We start from the raw sequence: 21,322 nt of genomic DNA on the forward strand, positions 1-21,322 counted from the left end.
CCACCCCTAGTGGGGCACACACAGGAACCAATCCAAGGATGCACGGACAAGTGGAACAACAAATTGGTTTCTCTTTTTCCCCCACCTGGCCCCATCCCCTCTCTCTCTCTCTAAGGTTTAAAAAGGAAAAAGAAAAAAGAATATACTCAGGTTCACTCACCCAGAGACACATATGTTAACAACACATTTTGAAGCCATATGGTTCAGGAGTGAAGAGCTCAGGTCCCAGAATCAGACTGTGTGCATTCAGAACTAGCTCCACAACTTACCACCTCTGTGAATTTGAACTTGTAATTTAACCTCTCTGTTTCAGCTCTCTCATCTGTAAAACAGACGTCCAAGGATGTTGTGAAGATTAAGTTAGATAAATTGATCAATGAGCCTAGCATAGAGCAACTCTTCAGTGACTGTTAACTCTTGTCAGTTCAACTTCCCAGATCCTTATTAGTGTTTTCAAGTAGAAACGTTGCTAGTTTTGATTTACACTTGAAAAGAGCACTGAGAGTCTTAGAAAACAGTCACATAATCAAAATGTTTTTTCTTATTTTTTAAAATACCGTGTAAGATGAAAATCATGGATAAAATATCCCTAAAATCGAGACTGGAGCCCTAGCTTGTGTGGATCAGTGGGTTGAGCACCGAAGTGTGAATCAAAAGGTCACTGGTTCAATTCCCAGCCAGGGTACATGCCTGGGTTGCAGACCAGGTCCCTGGTGGGGGGTGCACAAGAGGCAACCACACATTGATGTTTCTCTACCTCTCTCCCCCTCCCTTCTCCTCTCTTTAAAAAATAAGATCTTTTAAAAAAAAATATCAAGACTGGTGATTTTAAAGCAAGAACTAGCTTTTATTCTAAAAATCAAAATAAATTTATCATTCAATAATTTTTTACACACTGTGGAAGAAAAGGGGCCACGTACTAAAACCTGACAAGCTCAGGGGAGGCCTCCGTGGTGGCCTTATGAACTCAGAAACCCAAACCAAAGTAAGCACATAGGATGTTCAGAAATCAAAACTTTCTAACTAAAAGCAGGTCATGGCAGATAGTCATGTCCAAGGTCATTTTTCTCTAACAAAGATCAGTCTTTCCCTTAACTGAGCCCATCTATGATAACATACCTTTGGAATGTCAAATTTCCTTTTTCTGGACCCCTCAACGCACAGGCACCACACCTGGGGGAGGCTACGGATCCCTTTACTGTTATTGTTGTCATGTTCATTGTTGACTATTACTATCCTGTACACACCTAGGTAAAAGATGTGTCTATCATTTTACTTTTTATCCAGTCCTAGAGGTTGGCTTTCTCCTGCCTCCCTAATCTATCACCAAAGGATTTTATGTAATCCCCTTATGCCTCCTCTTTTTTTTTTTTTTTTTTTAAGATTTTATTTATTTATCTTTAGAGGGGAAGGGGAGGAGAGAGGGAGAGAAACATCAATGTATGGTTGCCTTTCGTGCGTCCCCTGCTGGGAACTGGCCTACAGGGAACTGGCCTGCAACCCAGACATGTGCCCTGACTGGGAATCGATCCGCGATCATGTGCTTCGCAGGCCCGCGCTCAATCCACTGAGCTACACCAGCCAGGGCATGCCTCCTCTTTTGATGGTAATGTATAAAATAAGGTGAAAACATGCTATTTTCTGGAGCATTATCTGACACCAGCCCACAGTGTCTGCAGCATTATGGATGAGATACGAGACAAATTCACGTGGACTACCGAGTCCTGTGGAGGAAAAGGGAGGTGAGGCCACTCTCTCAAGGGGAAATCGAGCCAACTCTTGCCTTGACAAGATTTTATTGGGTTCAATTTGCACAGGAATACAGGTAAAACTCATTAATCATTGTCAGGCAGTAGGGATCAAACAATACATAGCATACAAAGAACTACAAGGGCTTATTCTGAGCCAGGATCTGTTAGCTAAAGGGCTACAAAACTTTGGGGAACAAACTCATTTCCTGTTCAAATTCTTATCATTTAATTGAGAGCATTCTAAACAAAGCAGGTTTTATGGGATTTTATGCATTCTTTCTGAAGCCTGATCACCCTAGGGAACCGACCATTTCCCGTATAGGGCTGCACCCACCACTGGCATTGTTTCAGCCTTAAGGCATTGTTTCAGCCTTAAGGCATTGTTTCAGGCTTAAGTCAGACAGGGCAAGTAAGGCAGCCAACAGATTAGGGTACTTCTTGAAGACAGAATGAATACTCAGGCTATGTCAAAGCTGAGGGGCAAAGGTCCATCATCCCCTTTTTCTATAGCCCCCAAGTCATTCCCTGGGGCCCCCCATGATCATGCCTATCTTAGGTCGTCCCTCTCTTGAGGAATCTTACCCATCATTGGCTAACCAATCAAGCTTTGGGAGCCAGGGAGGGTGAAGTAAAAGGAGCGAAGGCAGTGTGCCCCTGCCAGGGAGATAAGCTTTGTCTCCTTAGTGGCTATGGTCTGAAGTTCACTCACTCAGCCTTAGCCATGGGGGAGTTACAGTTTTTGAAACCAGGCAGGGCACTTCCCAACAATTACCTCAACTTATTGAGGTTTTGCTTCCTGGCAATTTGCTTTCTGATGATAATATCAGTCTAGCTCAAATAAACTCATGGAAATTCTTACAGGTTTGGACAGTTCTTACATTGACCTACTACATTATGGGGGCTTTCTGAGCAATAGTTCCTGCATCGACAAAGTGTGGATAATATGGTATGAGCTACAGAGTTATTGAGAGGATAAAATGACATGCTGCATGGAAAGCACTTTGCACAGGAATGGACACGTGGAAAATATTCAATAAAATATACTTTATGGATAATCTTTGCATTCATTGTGACTCTGAGCAATCTTATGTCCAGGATGGAATCCATTATACAGCCTTGCTTTTACTCTTAGTGGTTTATCTACTTTGATAGCAAGAGCACTTTCTCTTTTTTTAAAGCTTTTTGTCCATTATTTAGTGACTTTATAAGGCAGCTAGAACTATTCCTTTTGTAACCAGAAAAGCTGGTGTTTGTGCTGCCTGTCATCTATCAGACACAATAAGCAGTGACAAGGGTGGAATCTTTGTAAGTACTTTATTCAGATGCCCAGTGATCTGAGAAGATGGTGGATTTGTACCCTAACAGACTGTCTTAAATTTTCATTTTAAAATAGCCCTTTTCATAAGGAGAACAAAGTGTAGATAAGGGGTTTGGAATTCAGAGAAAGTTAATTGGATGAAAAAACCACAGCGTTCTTTCTCTGGGTGGTGGTCTTTAGCTGTGTCCTGAGTGGTGGGCATCTCCCTCTGGAGCACCATGGCTCAGACACCATGTTGAATTGCTTGCAGTCCTCGTGGGGCACAAAGTGGAACTGCCTGTGGACTCCTGGAGTCAGGATGGGACATACCTTCAGTTCCTGGAACAATAGCTTTTACATACTTTTTTTAAATTTATTTTTTACTAAGCTTAGAGCTATTAAACTAAAACTTTCTAACTTTCTGTCCTCCATTAATTTGATTTAGCTCTGTCTTCCCTTCCAGATTACAAGTTACTAGAGGAGAGGCATGCTGTTTTCATTATTTTTTAAAGTTTTATTTTATTGTCATTCAAGAGAGAGGGGAAGGGGGGAGAGAGAAAAAGAGAGAGAGAGCGAAACATCCATGTAAGAGAGAAACACCAATTGGCTGCCTCCTGCATGCACCCCAACCAGGATCAAGCCTGCAACCTGGGCACGTGCCCTGACCGGGAATTGAACTGGTGACATTCCAGTTACACACGATGACAATCCAAGCAACTGAGCCATGCCAGCCAGAGCTCATTATTAAATTCTTTTTTAACCCTCAGCACCTAGAAAGCGCCTGGCACATACTACATAGTACATAAGAAATGTTTATTGAGTAGACAAATTCATAAGACATTTCTTATTTTGTCATCTAAACAAATGGTTCTCTAAGTGTGAACCTTAAATCAGCAACATGGGCATCACCTTGAATTTGTTCAAAATGCACATGCAACCTAGTATATCTGGGTATAAGGCACAGCAAACTATGTATGATCTACTGAGCTATTCACACGATTCTTATGCCTGTTACACTTTGAGAACCACTGATCGAGACAGTATTAACACCATTTTCTAAATCCAAAAAACACTACACTGAACAAAAGAAGCCAGAGATAAAAGAGCACAAGTGAATTATTCAAGACCAGAATAGTGGGAATGGCCAGTAGTTCACTTGGTTAGAGAGTCCCCCCAATACGCCAAAGCTGAGGGTTCAGTCCCAGTCAAGGCACATCTAAGAGTCAACCAATGAATGCATAAATAAGTGGAACAACAAATTGATGTTTTTCTCTCTCTTTCTAAAATCAATCACTCAATCAGTCAGTCAACACGAAACCAGACTAGTGGTTGTTTAGGTTGGGGAGAGGTCTGAACAGAAAAAAGCATGAGGGACATTTCTAAAGTATTGGAAAGTTTTATCTAAACCTTGATGGGATGTAGATTAGGGTGTATACCTATGTCAAAACGTATCAAAATGTATACTTAAGATCTGTGCATTTCACTATATGTAATAAAATACCAACAAAAAATAAAATAAAATAAATTAATGCCATTCTAATTATTTCTATATAAGTTTTATCAGCAAAAGGGATATTTTTGCATAACAATCTTAAAATGGCCCACAAGGTGCTACCTGACCTAATCCCGACTTACTTTCCTAGTATCACCTGTTACCAAGCCTCTGTCCCTTTGTATACCTTCACCAGCCCGAAGCCTGCAGTTTCCCAATGATACACATTCCTGTCCTGCTATAAGACCTTTGCTCGTGCTGTTTCTGCTCCCTAGAATGCTTCTCTTTCTTTCTCTTCACTTTAACTCCCATTCTTTTTTTTCAGTTCTAATTCTTCTGTTTGTTCCTCAAGGAAACCCTCCCAAATCTCACTTTATTATCTGTGTCCACGGAACCTTTTGTAGGGCTACTGTGTATGCTTGTGCAGAGGTTGCCTCTAAACAAGGGTTCCCAGCTGAGATGACAACAGCTGAAATCCAGTGTGTGCTCCACTCACAAAGTCTTGTACACAGAGCAGGGCTGAGCCAACCTGGAAGAAGGGCGGCCTGGTTCTGATTCATCAAAGGCATAGTCTACTTGCCAAATGCTGCTATTCTCGGTTGTTTCTGTCTTTGGGGACACTTTTTATTTTTTTATTTTTAAATTACTTATTGATTGATTGATTTTTAGAAAAGAGAGGAATGGGGGAGAGAGAAAGAGACAGAGGTAGAGAGAGACATTGATTTGTTGTTCCACTTATTTCTGCATTAATTAGTGTTTCTTGTATGTGCCCTGACCAGGGGTCAAACCGGCAACCTTGGCACATCAGAACAATGCTCTTACTGAGCTACCCAATCAGGGCATGCAGACACCTTTTAAAAATAGCACAAAGATACAATTTTGGCAAGCAATAGACCTGACCTTGTACTTCCCCTTCACAGTACTTATTACAATTGTAATTTTACCTATATTTATGTGATTGGTTAATGTTTGTTTCCCCCACTTAGACGGTAAGCTCTATGAGAGTAGGAGTCTGGTTTTGCTTATTATCAAGAATGCCCAGCTCCTAAAACAGTGCCTGGTACATAGTGGGTATTCAGTAAACATTTATTAAATGCATTAGACTTTTAAAAAAAGTTATTGATTCATTACAGAGAGGGAGAGGGAGAGAGAATCATTGATTTGTTGTCCCACTTATTTATGCATTGACTGGTTGATTCTTGTGTGTGCCCTGACAGGGAGTGGAATTTACAACCTTGTTAAATCTGGACGATGCTCTAACCAACTGAACTACCGGGCCAGGGCCTGCATGAGACTTTTTTTTTTTTTTTTTTTAAAGAGAGGGGAAGGGAAAGAGAAAGAGGAGGAGAGAAACATCAATGTGCAGGAGAACATCAATGGGTTGCTTTTCGCAGGCCCCCAACCGGGGACCTGCCCCGCAACCCAGATATGTGTCCTGACTAAGAATCAAACTGGTGACCTTTCAGTTTGTGGGATGACACCCAACCTGCTAAGCCACACCAGTCAGGGCAAGACATTTTTTAATGGTAGGAAAATATTAGGCTTTTTGAAGGTACAGACTATGTCTAATTTTCCCTTTTTATCTCCTCCTCCCCTTTGCAATTACCATACTGCTTTGCACATAAATGGCATTCAGTAAATTCCTCCTGATTGATTTAAAAATGTTCAAAGAAGCCATATGATGTTCCGTTCATACAAAACTGGATCTGGAAGCATATGATTACACACTGCATGAGTGATGATGAACAGCTGCTATTTATAAAGCCAAAAAGACAAAAAATGTTGAATGGATGAGAAATAGACTTCAATTGAAATGGGAAGGATTTAATTTAGCTTTTAAAACTCATTTCCTGACATGAAGCTTATAAGACTCTAGAAGATAATACCAAGGGAGGCTGGGAATTTTCCTTTCCTTTATAAATAAATGATCTTCAAAAAGTTTCCAAGATAGAACAACCATTTATTTGAAGGCTAAAGGGTATTCCTGACTAGGGTTCTCAACACTCTAATAGGAGATCGATTTAAAAAAATTTTTTGTTGTTTTTTTAAAGATTTTATTTATTTATTTTTTAGAGAGGGGAAGGGAGGGAGAAATAGAGGGAGAGAAACATCACTGTGTGGTTGCCTATCACACTCCCCCTACTGGGGCCCTGGCCTGCAACACAGGCATGTGCCCTAGACTGAGAATCAAACCCACAACACTTTGATCCCCAGGCTGGCACTCAGCCACTGAGCCACACCAGCCAGGAGGAAGGGGAATAATTTTACAGAAAAGTTGCAAAAATAGTAAAGAGACTTTACTATTAGTCTATACCTCCCACCTAATTCCCCTTTGTTAACATCTTACTTTATCATGGTACATTTGTCAAAATGAAGAAATTGAAATATACATAACTATTAACTAAACAGTGGACTTTATTTGGATTTCCCCAGTTTCTCCAATTATGTCCCCTTTCTATCCCAAATGAGATTTTTAAAATTTCAACAGTGTATGAAAAACAAACAGGAACAACAACAATAAAAATAAAGGACAAAAAAAATGAAAAATAAAAAGAAACCCAAAAAAGTAAAACAAGAAAAAAGGTCTATGAAAGATTATGTCTTTCATACACATTTGGTCTAAACTCAGAGGAGAATTACATAAATCTAGAGCTGACTGAATCCTTCATCTCAAGGTAGAAGTACAATATGTTGACTTTCCAAGAAAATTAAAATAACATCCCTAGCTCTGTCACTTTAAAGAGCTGTGTGTCTTTGAACTGTTTAATTACACTTAGCCTTGCTTCTGACATCTGTAAAATCAGGATGGTAAGACTTCTCCCACTGTGATGGCTCCTCAAATCCTTCACAGTAGAATTCAATGTTAAAAACTTAAGATTTTAAATAGGCAATTAGGCTTTTATAATTATTAAATTAATACCACAATGATAACCCTCTAAATTAAAAACCTGTGGTATTTTATATGTTAAATTAGTGACAAAGGCCCTGGCTTGTGTGGCTCAGTGGATCGAGTGCTGGCCTGCAAATCAAAAGGTCACCAGTTTGATTCCCAGTCAGGGCATATGCCTGGGTTGCAGGCAAGGCCGCCAGTAGGGGGTGCACAAGAGGCAACCACCCAATAATGTTTCTCTCCCTTTCTTTCTCCATCCTTTCTCCTCTGTCTAAAAATAAATGCAAAAATCTTTTTAAAAATTAGTTACAAAGTTGAACAATTTAAACAAACAAACAAATAAATAAACAAATTTACTGACAAAAACTGTCCTTGAAAAAACTTTAGTCAGACTCCCTTGAGTCCTCTTCTACAGGAGGCTTTGTCCTTGGGTCTTTGGTGCGCCTGGTCAAGTTGTAGCAAGAATTCTGCTAAGTCAGAGAGAATCCTCTATCCTTGATATCTGATCACCCTGGCTATTTGATCCAATTCCTTATGTCCCACCCTCAATATATGTCATGACCCTGGCAAGTTAGTTGAGGAAGAATTCCTCCCATCCTTGATGTCTCCAGTAGGAGACACCCCTCCAGCTAACCCCCCCATCCCACCCCATAGGAGTGTAAAGACTTCCCTTTGCCATCCCTGGTTTGATAGCTGGGTCTATGAAATAAACCAACAACAGGCAGATTAACAGGAGAGAAGGTATACAAATTTATTAATTTTTAATATTACATACATAGGGGCATCATAGGAGAAAAAAGTGAATACCCCCAAAAGCAGTGAGATTTGAGAGCTTATACCAACTCCACAGGGGAGGCGGAGAGGGGATATATGCCACAAAGGGAGAATAAACATTTTGGAAAGATGAATGGGCCCTTAGAATAGATAGAAAATATAACAGTCACAAACCATTGTATTTTGGATATGGTATGGACTTCTCATTTTCTGTGACAAAAGTCAGTCTTCCCTAGTTGATGAAACTCCTGGGAAGAGGATTAATGACAGTTGAATTTCTTTTGGAGGATCTGTCTTTAAGCAGATAAGGGGAGTTTATAGAAAACCTGTTTTGCAAGTGCCTTCAGCTCAAAACAATTAATATACCAAAGCAGCGTATTGTGGACGGCATGTCCTAAACTCCTTCACTCCCACTCTGCTCCTCGATTATAATCCCTTCCTGAACTTGCTGTATTCGGAGTTGAGCCCTAGCTCTCTCCTAAGGCAATAGTCCTGACACCTATTACAATTGCCTCGAATAAAGTTCCTCACTGTTTTTAACAAGTCTCAGAATAATTTTTAATATTAGTAATAATAAATGTTAACTAATTTCTATTTATTATCCCTGACTCATCAGAAAAATTTCAAAATATTCTTCCAAGTTTTAAAAAAGTCTTTAAAAATATTTTTGCTTTGTATGAATAACATACATGCTGAAAGGCATTACTCTTCCATGTGTCTTTTGCCCAAATGTTTAGCACTTTTCTAATTTTATGACTAGTAGTTCACTCCTACTTCTTAGCTCCCACTGATCCAAGACATGTAGATTAATTTGGTTTGGAAATACTTTAGCTGATTATCCTTTATTTGTACAGCTATATCTCACAAATATGCTTCTCAACAGAAAAGGGGAGAATGTTTATCTCTGCCCATGAAAATGTCATAGGAAAACAGATTCTTACTGAGAACAGTGGCTGACTCTGTAAGAGTCTCATCTATCACCAGCTGAAGAATGCTTAGCAATGCCTGGCACATTAGAACAATTCAACAAATAACTGCAACTAATAATATTTTTTTGCCCTGGCTGGTGAGGTTCAGTGGATTGAGTGCTCACCTACGAACCAAAAGGTCATGGGTTCAACTCCTGGTGAGGGCACAAGTGGTTGGGTTGTGGACAAGGTCCCTGTTTGGGGGTATGTGAGAGGCAACCATATATCTCTTGCACATTGCTGTTTCTCTCTTTCTTTCTCCCTTCCTCTATCTCTAAAAGTAAATAAACAAAATCTTTAAAAATAATTGTAATTTTAGCTTCCTTATTCTTCTTGAGTCTTCGTTGCAAAAGCTTGTTCTGTCCTGCCTTTGTTTTACATTTTCTCATTCCCAACTGAGTTCTTTCTTATCTCCAAAAGAGTGACTAGCATTCTGGAGATAATGAAAGAGATAATGATATTTCGTGTGTTAAGGCATCACGCAAAAGTAATTCTGTACAGTAGAATACAGGGGCAATATATACTGGTTATCCATTGGACAGTGTAATGAGGTCTAAAAGAGAAAATATTTATATCAAGTAGTTGCTCACGAAAGTTTAGGTTCCTTCCTATCCCATTTTTACTAATGAGGACAACGAGTCCCGGGCCCCCATCCCCAAATAAGTAGTTGTAACCAAATTCTAAAGAAAAAAGAAAGAGGGTCTCTGTGTAGTCATCACTGTTTTTCTTTTCCTGTTGCTCATTCGGTTTTGTGGCTTAATGACCCATGTAACAAATCCACCGGGCTCACCAATGTTTTGGGCTTCTGTCAAGTACCTAAACATGGTTAACATTTACAGAGATAAACATTTTGGTGAAGTTTAATAGTTTCGTTGCCTTACCCTAAAATTTTATTGTACCCGGTGTGCCAAAAAATCTTGTCCATCGTTTAAGTTTCATACGAAGCTGCAGATGACCATTGGTTTTGGGGCACTGGCGTTGTTCAGAGCCTTGATAATGCTTTAACAGCAAAAAAAAAAAAAAAAAAAATAGCACTTTGGGCTATAAATCATAGAGCATCTAGAATCATTACTTTAGGATATTCCTACTTTAAACCTTACTCAATACTGGCATCAACTGGATGAGGATAATCATTCATTGCAATAAATATTCATCAAGAATTTTGGATGCGTCCATAGAATATAATTTGGTAGCACTTGAAAGTGCTATCCAACCTGAGCTACTGATACCAGATGAAGACTACCTAGTTCTGCAAACAAGACTTCGAGGAGGAGGAGGAGCTTGAGGGAGGCGGGTCCGGGTAACCCAGCGCGAGAATACACCCAGGCGCATGCGTACTTTTTAGGTGGTAACTTCCATTTGCTAGTGGGGGAGGTAAGTGAAAAGCAGTCTACAATTTTTGAATTTCTGGTCTTAACCAGAAATTAAATTGTAAACAGTACTGCCGGTAACTTGAGAGCTTTATCCTCCGAGTTCAAAACTAAGGACATTTGGCATACACCGTTAATTCAAAAGATTACTTCTCGTATCTTCCCCGTCCCCTGGGACATAGGTGGTCTAGTCCATTCCACAGACTTTCGAGTCCTTGCAGCGGGTCGTTGATCGAAGGATTGGGCTAATTGCGACTGAAACGTCTTTGGAAGGAGGAAGGGGCTCACCTTCGAGTTCCGCCTCTTGTTTTTCAAGGCGATTGTGGGGAAGGGGGACGTAGAAAATACTGTCCTCGACAGCCAACGGATCACACCTCTCCGTGCAAACTGCCCGGAGGGCGGCGGGAAAAGGGCAAGACGGGAGTAAGAAGAGGAAAGGAGCCAGGAAGCCGCGCAGAAGGGCGCGCGCGCGCGCCCCTTTTTCAGCAGTGTGGCGGGGTCGCACGCACGCCCGCCTCGGCGGCTGGGCGCAGTTTGCGACAGTGGGGGAAGCGGTGGAGGTGGCGGCGGCAGTGGCAACTTTGCGGCAAGCTCCGGCCGGGCTTGCTTGACGGCGGTGTGGCGGAGGCCCCGCCCTAGGCGGCAGGAACCTGGAGGGAGGCGGAGGAATATGTCCGAGAGGGAAGTGTCTACAACCCCGGCGGGAACAGACATGCCTGCGGCCAAGAAGCAAAAGCTGAGCAGCGACGAGAACAGCAACCCAGACCTTTCTGGAGACGAGAATGTGAGTGGATCCCGGAGCAGTCCAGTCGGGAGGATGTAGTGAAAGTTTTCAATTCTTTTTAAACTGTAGGAGCGGGGGCGGGCGCGCGGGCTGTTGTGGGGGGAGGGAGAGGTGTCACGCTCAGGAAAACGCGGGCGTGGAAGAGAAAATCGAACTTGTTTCTATGGGGATTTTGAGCTGGGGCAGATACCAAGCAGAAACTTGACGGAGTGTGGCTTAAGAGATAGCGCTGAGAGTCTGAGGGTTTGCTCAGATCCTTTTGCGTGGATGGGGCGTGTTTGGGCCTTTGGGAGATTTGGGGAGAGTGCGGAGCTGAGATCCTAGTTGTTTAAAAGGAAGGCAAGTTAGAGGTTTTTCTAAGAAAGTTGTAAGGAGAGGTCAGCGTGTGATACGGACCTTTTTAAAGGAATTTAGAGACCGTGTCACTCCTAGACTCATACAGACAGCTGGATGGGAAGAGTAGATCTTAACTTACGGGTGTTTGGTGACTCTTAAAAGGGGGGTTTGTGTCTGCTCCTCCCCTGTCCGTAGAGATGGGGCTTGCTGGACAGTCAGCTTTTCTTAAGGAGGAGCAGAACTGAAAGGGTCATCTTCTGACTTGAAGGGGAAAACCACCCTTGAGGAAGGGGAAAACCACCCTTGAGGAAGGAATGAGAAGGGACAGTTAATCTTTTGTAAGTTTTTATTAAGATAAAGAGGACATCCTGGAAGATTTTAGGTTGGTAAAGGTAGGTGTGGGCTCATGGCCTCGCAAGTGTATTCTGTTTTGGAATTACATTAACAAAACAGCTGTGCAATGGATCTACTCTCAACTGTGTTTAGATGAGATGCCAGTAGTAACTGAACTGACCATTAATTTTCAGCTTCTTGTTTCAATATATCCAATAAGGTCAGCAAAGTGTCTTGACAGCCCATTCAAAGACAGTACTCTAAAACGCAAATCCCTTTTCATGCTTATATGGCAATAACATCTGAACTTCTTTCAAAAAACCTTTCAAGTGCTATAGAAGAGTGGTTGTGAGTTCTTCATTTTCTCACATTGGTTGGTTTTAGGAATAAATATATCATCTTACACATCCAGTTCTTAAGTTCTACACCTTCCTATATCACTGATTGAAGCATATATATGTGACCAAAATTTTCACTGAAGAGGTGGGGAAACTCGTTGTAAGTAGAAGAAAGATATTTAGGGGATTGTCAGTTTGGAATTTAGACATGAAATTTCTGGAAAGCTTAGTTGTTGAATGGTACTTTAAATCTTTTTCTGTTTGTTCTTCCCAATCTCATTACGTATATACTGTATGAAGAACATTTTTTACTTTTTCATTCCAGTCCTTAGACTGTGTTTTATTTCTGCCTTTTCTTAAATTTCTTTAGGCAGGTTAGGTTAGTAATAGGGGCACAGAATGGCTCCAAAGGGTAGGTTAAAAATCTTCACTCTACTACCTACTGGATGCTTGACCTTGAGCAAGGCTAGTTGCCTCAGTTTCTTATGTTTAAGAATGGAGATAATAATGGTGTTTACCTTCAGGAGCATTTGTTAAGTGTACATGCTTGAAAGAAGCTTGCCTCATAGTAAATACGGTTTCAGTGTTATTTAATTACTATTACTTATTTCATGATCACATAGTGTAAATTTATGTTTCTGAACCTTTCGTATACTAAATAATGCGGAAACGTAATGAAAATACCAATAATCTAAACTGAGGAAAATTTCAGGAGACCAAATAAGTTGAAAGCCTTCTTTCATTTTGCAGACTCTTAGGGAATATATTTGCACATAAAGCTATTCACAGCCAAATGATTGGGTTAAGCCATTGTTTTGGTCCCTCCATCCTGACGGGGACTTGAACCTTTTTTGTTTTCTTGGACACCTTAATCCTGTGAGGCCATCTTAGAATATCATTTTTTAATGTATAAAATACAGTGAAAAGGTTACAAACAAAATCAGTGATAAAAATTATAAAATATTATAATAATGTTGAGATTTGTTTTAATAAACTATTTAATTTTTTAAATTTATAAGTAATTTTTTAAATCAAATCAAAACATAAACACTTTTTTCTGTCACAACTACTCTTAGCCTTATTCTGTCTACCACACCTCTGGTTTTGCTGGGTTTCTCACTTATTTTTTTTTAATTGAGTTTATCGGGGTAACATTGGTTAATAAAACCATACGGGTTTCAAGTGTACAACTCAAATATCTCCATACTTCATTGTGAGACCATTGCCCAAAGCGAAATCTCTTTTTGTTCCCCTTTATCCCCCCTTTGCTCTCCCTACACCCCTCTGTCTTCCCTCTGGCTGTCACCACACTGTTATCCGTGTTCATTGTTAAATGTTTTTTGCTTAAGTGCTTCTTTTTTATTTTATTTTTTGATTTAATCTTTATTGTATTTTTCCTACCATTTAATCCCCTTATATCCTCCTCTACCCAGCAGTCACCTTGCTGTTGTCAATGTGCTTAAGTGCTTCTTTATTAGCACATTAAGTAACTAGATGTAGCAGCAGGCCTGAGAGTTATGATGGGCATAAACAATTTTTTGAGGTATACAACAACTATAAATTGATATAACAATGAATACCTAATTTCTATTGGTGAGAATAACACCTACAGTAGCATCAGCATGTATGTTACTTGCCCATAATAGAAGGAAGGACTAAATTTCAGATAAACTTGGTGAAAATTAAAATGCCTCTTTTTGGCCATTTCAATTCACAGGCCCTCTTAATTCATCCATGGACCCCAGATTTAGGACATAGGTTAAGAGAAAGCAGTAAAGGAAGGGAATAGAGAACCCGATAAAAATAAGTTTATAAAAAGCTAACAAGGAGTGGTTTTACTTTTGAGGGAGATGAATGATGACAAGAAGGCCAAAAGCAAGTGGAGAAAGGATGATGTTTTTTAGTTGGAATTAAAGTGGCCTGAGCAGCTGGTACTAAAGATTTTATTTGTTTATTTGTTTGTTTATTTATTTATTTAGTGACAAGGAAGGGAGGGAAAAAGAGGAAGAGAAATATCTATTGATTGCCACTTGCATGCCCCCAGCTGGGGACCTGGCCCAAAACCCAGGCATATGCCATGACTGAGAATCAAACTGGTCACCTTTCAGTTCCCCTGGCCAGCACTCAATTCACTGGGCCACACCAGCCAGGGTCTTTTTTTTTTTTTTTAAGGTTTTATTTATTCATTTTTTAGAGAGAGAGGGAGAGAAACATCCATGTGAGAAACACATCAATCAATCAGTTGCCTCTGGCTCACCCCCAACTGGGGACCTGACCCACAGCCCGGGCATGTGCCCTGACTGAGAATCAAACCTGTGACTTTTTCAGTTCACAGGCCAGCGCTCAACTCACTGAGCCACACCAGCCAGGGCATGCATACTTTTTTTTTTCCCCCATTATGTTTTAGAGAGAGAGGAAGGGAGAAATAGAAAAACATTGGTTTGTTGTTCTGCTTATTTATGCATTCATTGGTTGATTCTTGTGTGTGCCTGAACCTGGAATCAGACCTGCAACCTTGGCATATTAAGGCTTTAACCAACTGAGCTTCCTGGCCAGGGCAACGTGTTAAACATTGTTTTTTAAGATTTTATTTATTTACTTTCGGAGAATGGGAAAAAGGAGGGAGAGAAACATCAACACGTGAAAAATCCATATATCTCTCACACATCGATAGGTTGCTTCTCACACACCCCCAGATGGGGATCGGCGCAACCCAGGCATGTGCCCTGATTGGGAATCAAACTGGTGACCTTTAGGTTCATAGGCTGGCACTCAGTTCACTGAGCCACATCAGCCAGGGCTAAACATCTTACTTTACTAGTGTGAGGGAACTGGCAGGTGTTAAGTCAAACAATACAAATTTATAAGGATTAAAACAATGTTGAGGTGACATTGCAAATGGAGACAAAATCTTTTGTTTCAGAGGAGAAGGGAAGACATTTTGAAACTCTGCTTTAAAGACAGAATTAGCACTACCAGTTATCCACAACTTGAAAAAGATAAAAAGTTATTCAGGGGCAACTAACAGGGCTATAATCTGGTAGCATGGCAGAATGTACTAGAGATAATGCATAGTTTCCCATTGAAACCCAAAATTGTTTTTTGTACTAGATTTTAACTGTATAAATACAACTGAAATGTGGGGGGAAATTGGGAGAGAGGAAAACAGTAATTTCAGCCTAGGAATTGAACTTAAAAGTTTTACTTTTTTATATCTCTGTAAAGGCTGATTATACTTACATTAAAGTACAATTCAAGTTTTTATTGAGCACTTGCTGTGCAATCTCTCCACTTCATTCCTTTCTCTTTCACCCCAGATAATCAGTATATTCCATAATAACTGTATTTAAAACGCATGTTATTTTGGGAGGAACGATTTGCAGTTTTGCAAACCACCCCCAAGAACTACTGTATGATATCTTTTAGCTTTTAAGTGAAATTTTTATGTACTTTTTGGCATTCTGGTTGATTTTATCCTTTACAATATAAAACCAGCTTTAGAAAGCAATAATTTAGAAATATCTCCTAAGGCAGTGGTTCCTAGACTATGTTCTCATAGACATTAATATGCACTCCATGAAAAAAGATTTCCTATGGAATGTATTTAGAAACTACTGCCCTAAGGTGATAGGTTTAAATGAATCTCCTCCTAAGAACACATTGGAATATGTAATCAAAGGAAGTAGTGAAATCTTCTGAGATTAGTGGGCCAGTAATATATGCCTAGAACTGGAGATTAGATATGAATTAGTTCAATTTTCAAGGTTTTCTCTTGCCATTCCTCCATTTAGAAGGAACTTGCTCGATAGTTTCTGGAATTCTAACATACAGGGTGGGACAAAAGCAGGTTTACAGTTGAGTACTATGTAAAACATTTTATTCTTGTATCATTATTAATTATTGTATTTTCCATAAGAACAACTGTAAATCTGTTTGTTTTATTTTAATATTTTAGAGCTATGAGTCAAATTTCACTGTACAGTATAGTATATATAGAATTTTCTTTAGATTCTGAATGGTTTGTATTATAAATAAGCATAATCTGAATGATAACAGGATTTTCAGAAACTACATCTGAAGCAGGAAATAATAATACTACAGCTTCAGATGGCCACTCCCCTTCCCATAGGCGCAAAACTGAGTAACAATCAAGTAAATATATTGTAAATTATATTAAAATATGTTATAAATTATGAGACATGCAGTTAAGACAGGTTTAGGAGTCAAACCCCTGGGTTTGAACTCCAGCAGCCCTAACGTGCAAAAGACTTCTTAGGCTCTCTTTTTTGTTGTTGTTTTTCTTTTTATATTTAGTTCTCTTTGTTTTCTTATTTCCTCCTACTTAGGCTCCTTACACTTCTTATTTTATCTTTTAATCTTTTTGAAGATTTTATTTATTTTTAGCAAGAAGTGAAGGACGGAGAAAAAGAGGGAGAGAAACATAGATGTGTGGTTGCCTCTCACGTGTACCTTCAACTGGGGACCTGGCCTGCAACTCAGGCATGTGACCTGTCTGGGCATCAAACCAGCAGCCTTTGGATTTGCTGGGTGATGCTCAGTCCACAGAGCCACACCAGCCAGAGCGGCATCTCTTTCACTTCTTACCTAACGGTACCTTCTGTGAAGAGCTAAAAAGGACCAGTGTGTTGTTATTTAAAGACCGTGTTATTATTAGTGTTTCTTTTTATTAGCTTTTTTGTGTGTGTGTGCTTATATTTTTTCTGAAATATCAGATATCCACAGATAATAACATGTAGCTGGTTTGTTTTTTTCCTTTGGAGATAGGAATAAAACTTTCCACTACTTGAAGACCTAATTATTTTTTCAGTAGCTGCCCAGTAAAAAAAAAAAGTCATTTGCTGCTCAAGTACAGTATTACTGTTTTATGTAATTTTTTTCTCACTTATGCCTACAGGATGATGCTGTCAGTATAGAAAGTGGTACAAACACTGAACGTCCTGATACACCAACAAACACGCCAAATGCCCCTGGAAGAAAAAGTTGGGGAAAGGGAAAATGGAAGTCAAAGAAATGCAAATATTCTTTTAAATGTGTAAATAGTCTCAAGGTAATGTGCAGAATACCAATCCTGTTGGCTGAATACTAGGCTGCAGAATTATTTCTTAGTTAGTGGTAATGTTTTTATGCTCAAGGTACTCTGTCAAGTTAAAAACATTTTAAAATTACAGTACTTTGCAATTTTGATTTTGTGGTGTAGACTGAATACTGCATAGTTACAATTCATTCCACATTTGTTTAGCTTTTTGTTTTGTCTTACTGGGTAAAAACACAAGCCACTTTCGGGTACCTGCTACTGAAAACAACTCATTAACTTTAGCCAGCATAAATTGAAAGAGATGTCTTAGTTTCTGCAATTTAAAAAAAAAATAGCTTTTAAAAAAAATGTTTCTTAAAGATTTTGTTTATTTACTTAGAAGAGAAACATCAATGTGCAAGAGAGACATCCATCTATCTGTTGCCTGTCACATGCCCCCAACTGGGGAACCCAGGCATGTGCCTTGATTGAGAATCAAACTGGTGACCTTTTCGTTCACAGGCCAGCGTTCAGTATACTGAGCCACACTAGCTAGGGCTTATCTTTTGTTTTATTTGTAATTGTTTTAAAAGAAAACGGTATAAAATGTTTTAATTGTTTTTTAATTTTTTATTTATTGATTTTAGAGAAGGGAGAGAGAGGAAGACATCAATTTGTTCCACTTTTTTAAAAAAAGATTATATTTTTTAGAGAGAGGGGAAAGGAGGGAGAAAAACATCAATGTGTGGTTGCCTTTCACACACCCCCTACTGGGGACCTAGCCCCCAACCGAGGCATGTGCCCTGACTGGGAATCGAACCGGCAACCCTTTGGTTCGCAGTCCTGTGCTCAGTCCACTGAGCTATACCAGCCGGTTTCAAACATTGATCTATTTTATTGATTGGTTGCTTTTCTTATGCACCCAACCAGGGACCTGGTCCACAACCCAGGCATGTGCCCTGACTGAGAATGAAACCACAACCTTTTGGTTTCCTACACACCCATTCCACTGAGCCACACTAGTCAGGACTGTTGTTCCATTTATTTATGCTTAATTGCTGTTTCTTGATCCCTGAAGAGGGAACAAACCCACAACCTTGGCTTATCTGATGATGCTCTAACCAGCCAGGGCCTTTAAATTTTTTTTGACTATTCAGTATTTGCAGAAAACAGTAATTGGGGATATTTAAATTACTGCTTTCTCATTTATAAAAAGGATTATTGGTATTTATTTTAAATGTTTTTCTTTACATATATTCATTTTTGTATAAATATGGGGTTATTGTCCTTAAGCTGAGCACAAATTTGCATTATATTATCTTATGCATATGTAAGTTAGAATCTGTTCTAACATCTAAGTATACCTCCAGGTAAAGTCTTCAGAAAGCATAAGCAACTATGAGTATGTGCAAATTATTTGTCTGTAGCAAAATTTATTGTTCAGTGTGTGTCAGATTATACTCTCAAAGGGGATAAATCTCAGTATATATGTTTTGAAAGGTAAAGTGTCTATTATGGTTTCATGTTAAATTTTAGTTATAGCAATCTATTTTTAGGTAGTATGTCTGGAAGGTTGCTTTAAGTGTCAGTTAAATATTTTAATTAAATATTTCAAAGCTTAAAGCTATGGCTTCTCGAAGGGTAAGAAATGAAAGTTGTTAGACTTTTAAAGTGAAAACAGTACCTTTAAGTGAATATGAAAGTTACTGTTATGCCAAGAGATTGCCAGTAAAATCCTGAAACTGAAAAATAACTGAACTGAAGTGAGTAGTTGTTTTTTTCTACACCTCCTTATAGCCGCCTCCTGGTAGCTGAAGGTGTAGTCCATGGTCTTCTCTGGCCCCCACTATTCAATTACCAAACTTGTTTATTACAGAACTCGGGATTTTTTTCTTTTAGGACCCAAATTTAAGGTATTTAAAATTGTTTTTATAGCACGAATGGGAAGCAGTGATTTGAGTGGTGTCTGGTATGTTTCATTTTACAAGGGAAAAAATTAAACCTAATGAAGTTTAGCCAGTGCTAGAGAAGCCATAGCAACTCTTACTTAGGTCAGTTGTTAGTTTCCAATTTCAGGAAAATAAATTGTGTTCTTATGTCCTGAGAAATGCATCTGCCACAACAATTCAGTTTTGATTCAGAAAAATATGGTTGTATATAAGAAAATAGAAGGCAAATATCAATATATTTTTATAGATCAATGCTTGTTACCTAACTTCTGATTTAAGCCTTTGGCTATTATAAATTTTATCATATACTGATATTTTAAAATGTGAAAGTGGACAAATGGGTATTTTCAGAGTCAAAAGTCAGTTTATGTGTTCCATCACAAAACAGTGACTTCCATTTTTGAAAACTTGTAAGGGTGATGGTCAGTTTACTACCACTTTTTGGTTTCTAAAATATATTGATTTTTCTTATTTCATGGTTATTTTATAGGAAGATCATAGTCAGCCATTGTTTGGAGTCCAGTTCAACTGGCATAGTAAAGAAGGGGATCCACTAGTGTTTGCAACTGTGGGAAGCAACAGAGTGAGTATTAAGGGATCTGTTCGGCGTTTGGTTAGATTATTACAGTAGATTCTGGTGTTAATGTAAACACAATGATTTTTCTTTTTAGGTTACTTTTTTAAAAAAATTTTTAAGTTTAAAGCATCTTTTTTAAACATTTTATTTATTTATCTTTAGAGGGGAAGGGAAGGAGAAAGGGAAAGAAATATCAGTGTATAGTTGCCACTTGTGTGTCCCCTGCTGGGAACTGGCCTGCAACCCAGGCATGTACCCTGACTTGGAATCGAACTGCAATCCTACGTTTGGTTCACAGGCCTGTGTTCAGTCCACTGAGCAAGGGCTTAAATTTTTTTTATTGATTTGAGAGAGAGAGAGAGAAACACAACCACTTCATTTATGCATTCATTGGTTGATTTCTTGTATGTGCCCTGACTGGAGATTGAACCTGCAAACCTTAGCATATTGGGATGACACTGTAACCAGCTAACCTACCTGGCCAGGGCTTAACAGTAATGATTTTGAGATAAATCTAGTGTAGCTAGTTGGACATTATTATTCCTTTCTGTAAAAATGAAGCATTCTAGACATTGTCTAATTAAGTCTAGAATTCATGACTGAAAATACATCTTTATTTTACATACTATTTTCAATTTGTTCACAAAACAGGTTTCTATTTATACTTTGTGTTAATAATTTGTTTTTGAGTTGTTGAAAGAATTGACATTGCTCTTTTGGAAGTGATTGTAATAGTTTGTCATTCTAATTTGTACAAGAAGTCTGATTTCTTAATGCCTCTGTATAAATGCAAAGCATAAATCCAGTGAGTATACATAGTAGTTGTTGAAAGTACTTTAATTATTTGCAGTAAACATTTGATTTGTTTTATTTGAGGAAGCCAAGAGTAACTTGAACTGAAAAAAGTGCATGAAAAAAACTATGCCGGGCACTTTTTTCTTTAACCATGTACATTTATTTATTTAAATATTTTATTTATTTATTTTAAAGGGAGGGAGAAAAAGAGGGAGAGAAACATTGATCAGCTGTCTCTAGCACACACCCCAACCTGGGGACAGGACTCACAGTCCTGGCATATGCCCTGACTGGGAATTGAACCAGTGACCGGTCACTTTGCAGTATGGTGCCCAACCAACTGAGCCACACTGGTCAGGGTGCTAGGCATATTTTTAACGTAAATCATTATTTAACTCTTTATTTGAACCAGGGGCTTAGCATGTGGATTCTATGATTGATTTACTCATTTAATTTACTTCTAAATAAGTGAAGAACAGGAGACTCCCTAAGTGCTTTCTAGAGTGTCTCGGGTGTTTTCTATTAAAGGCAAAATTTGTTCTAAGTTTTTATTAGGTAACATTCTGGGTGTTCATCAGTATTCTAGTAGGAGTAAGGAGGAATAATGTAGAAATAGATTGGCATATTCAGAAA

General features: G+C 38.9%; 1 protein-coding gene and 1 long non-coding RNA gene across 4 annotated transcripts in view; one reads left to right on the top strand and one right to left on the bottom strand.

The window, feature by feature from the left end:
• Positions 1–268: 268 nt before the first annotated feature.
• LOC119047386 (uncharacterized) lies at positions 269–10,912 on the bottom strand. Its single transcript, XR_005082136.2, has 3 exons — positions 10,831–10,912; positions 10,054–10,171; positions 269–322 (listed from the first exon to the last, which is right to left on the bottom strand). It is a non-coding gene; the product is annotated as an uncharacterized LOC119047386 (long non-coding RNA).
• The window catches only part of EED (embryonic ectoderm development), a 33,675-nt gene continuing 23,146 nt past the window's right edge, over positions 10,794–21,322 (top strand). Inside the window, exons 1-3 of one of the 3 annotated variants that reach the window (XM_037142811.2) lie at positions 10,794–11,326; positions 17,249–17,401; positions 19,808–19,900. In XM_037142811.2, coding sequence (XP_036998706.1) covers positions 11,213–11,326; positions 17,249–17,401; positions 19,808–19,900 — 360 coding nt within the window. In that variant the 5' untranslated portion in view covers positions 10,794–11,212. The remainder of the gene's footprint in view (positions 11,327–17,248; positions 17,402–19,807; positions 19,901–21,322) is intronic. The other 2 variants (XM_037142813.2, XM_037142812.2) reach the window with 2 other exon arrangements.

The sequence above is a fragment of the Artibeus jamaicensis genome, unplaced genomic scaffold (genome assembly GCF_021234435.1).
Source record: "Artibeus jamaicensis isolate MK-2021 breed Jamaican fruit bat unplaced genomic scaffold, CSHL_Jam_final contig_64, whole genome shotgun sequence".
Taxonomy (NCBI): Eukaryota; Metazoa; Chordata; class Mammalia; order Chiroptera; family Phyllostomidae; genus Artibeus; species Artibeus jamaicensis.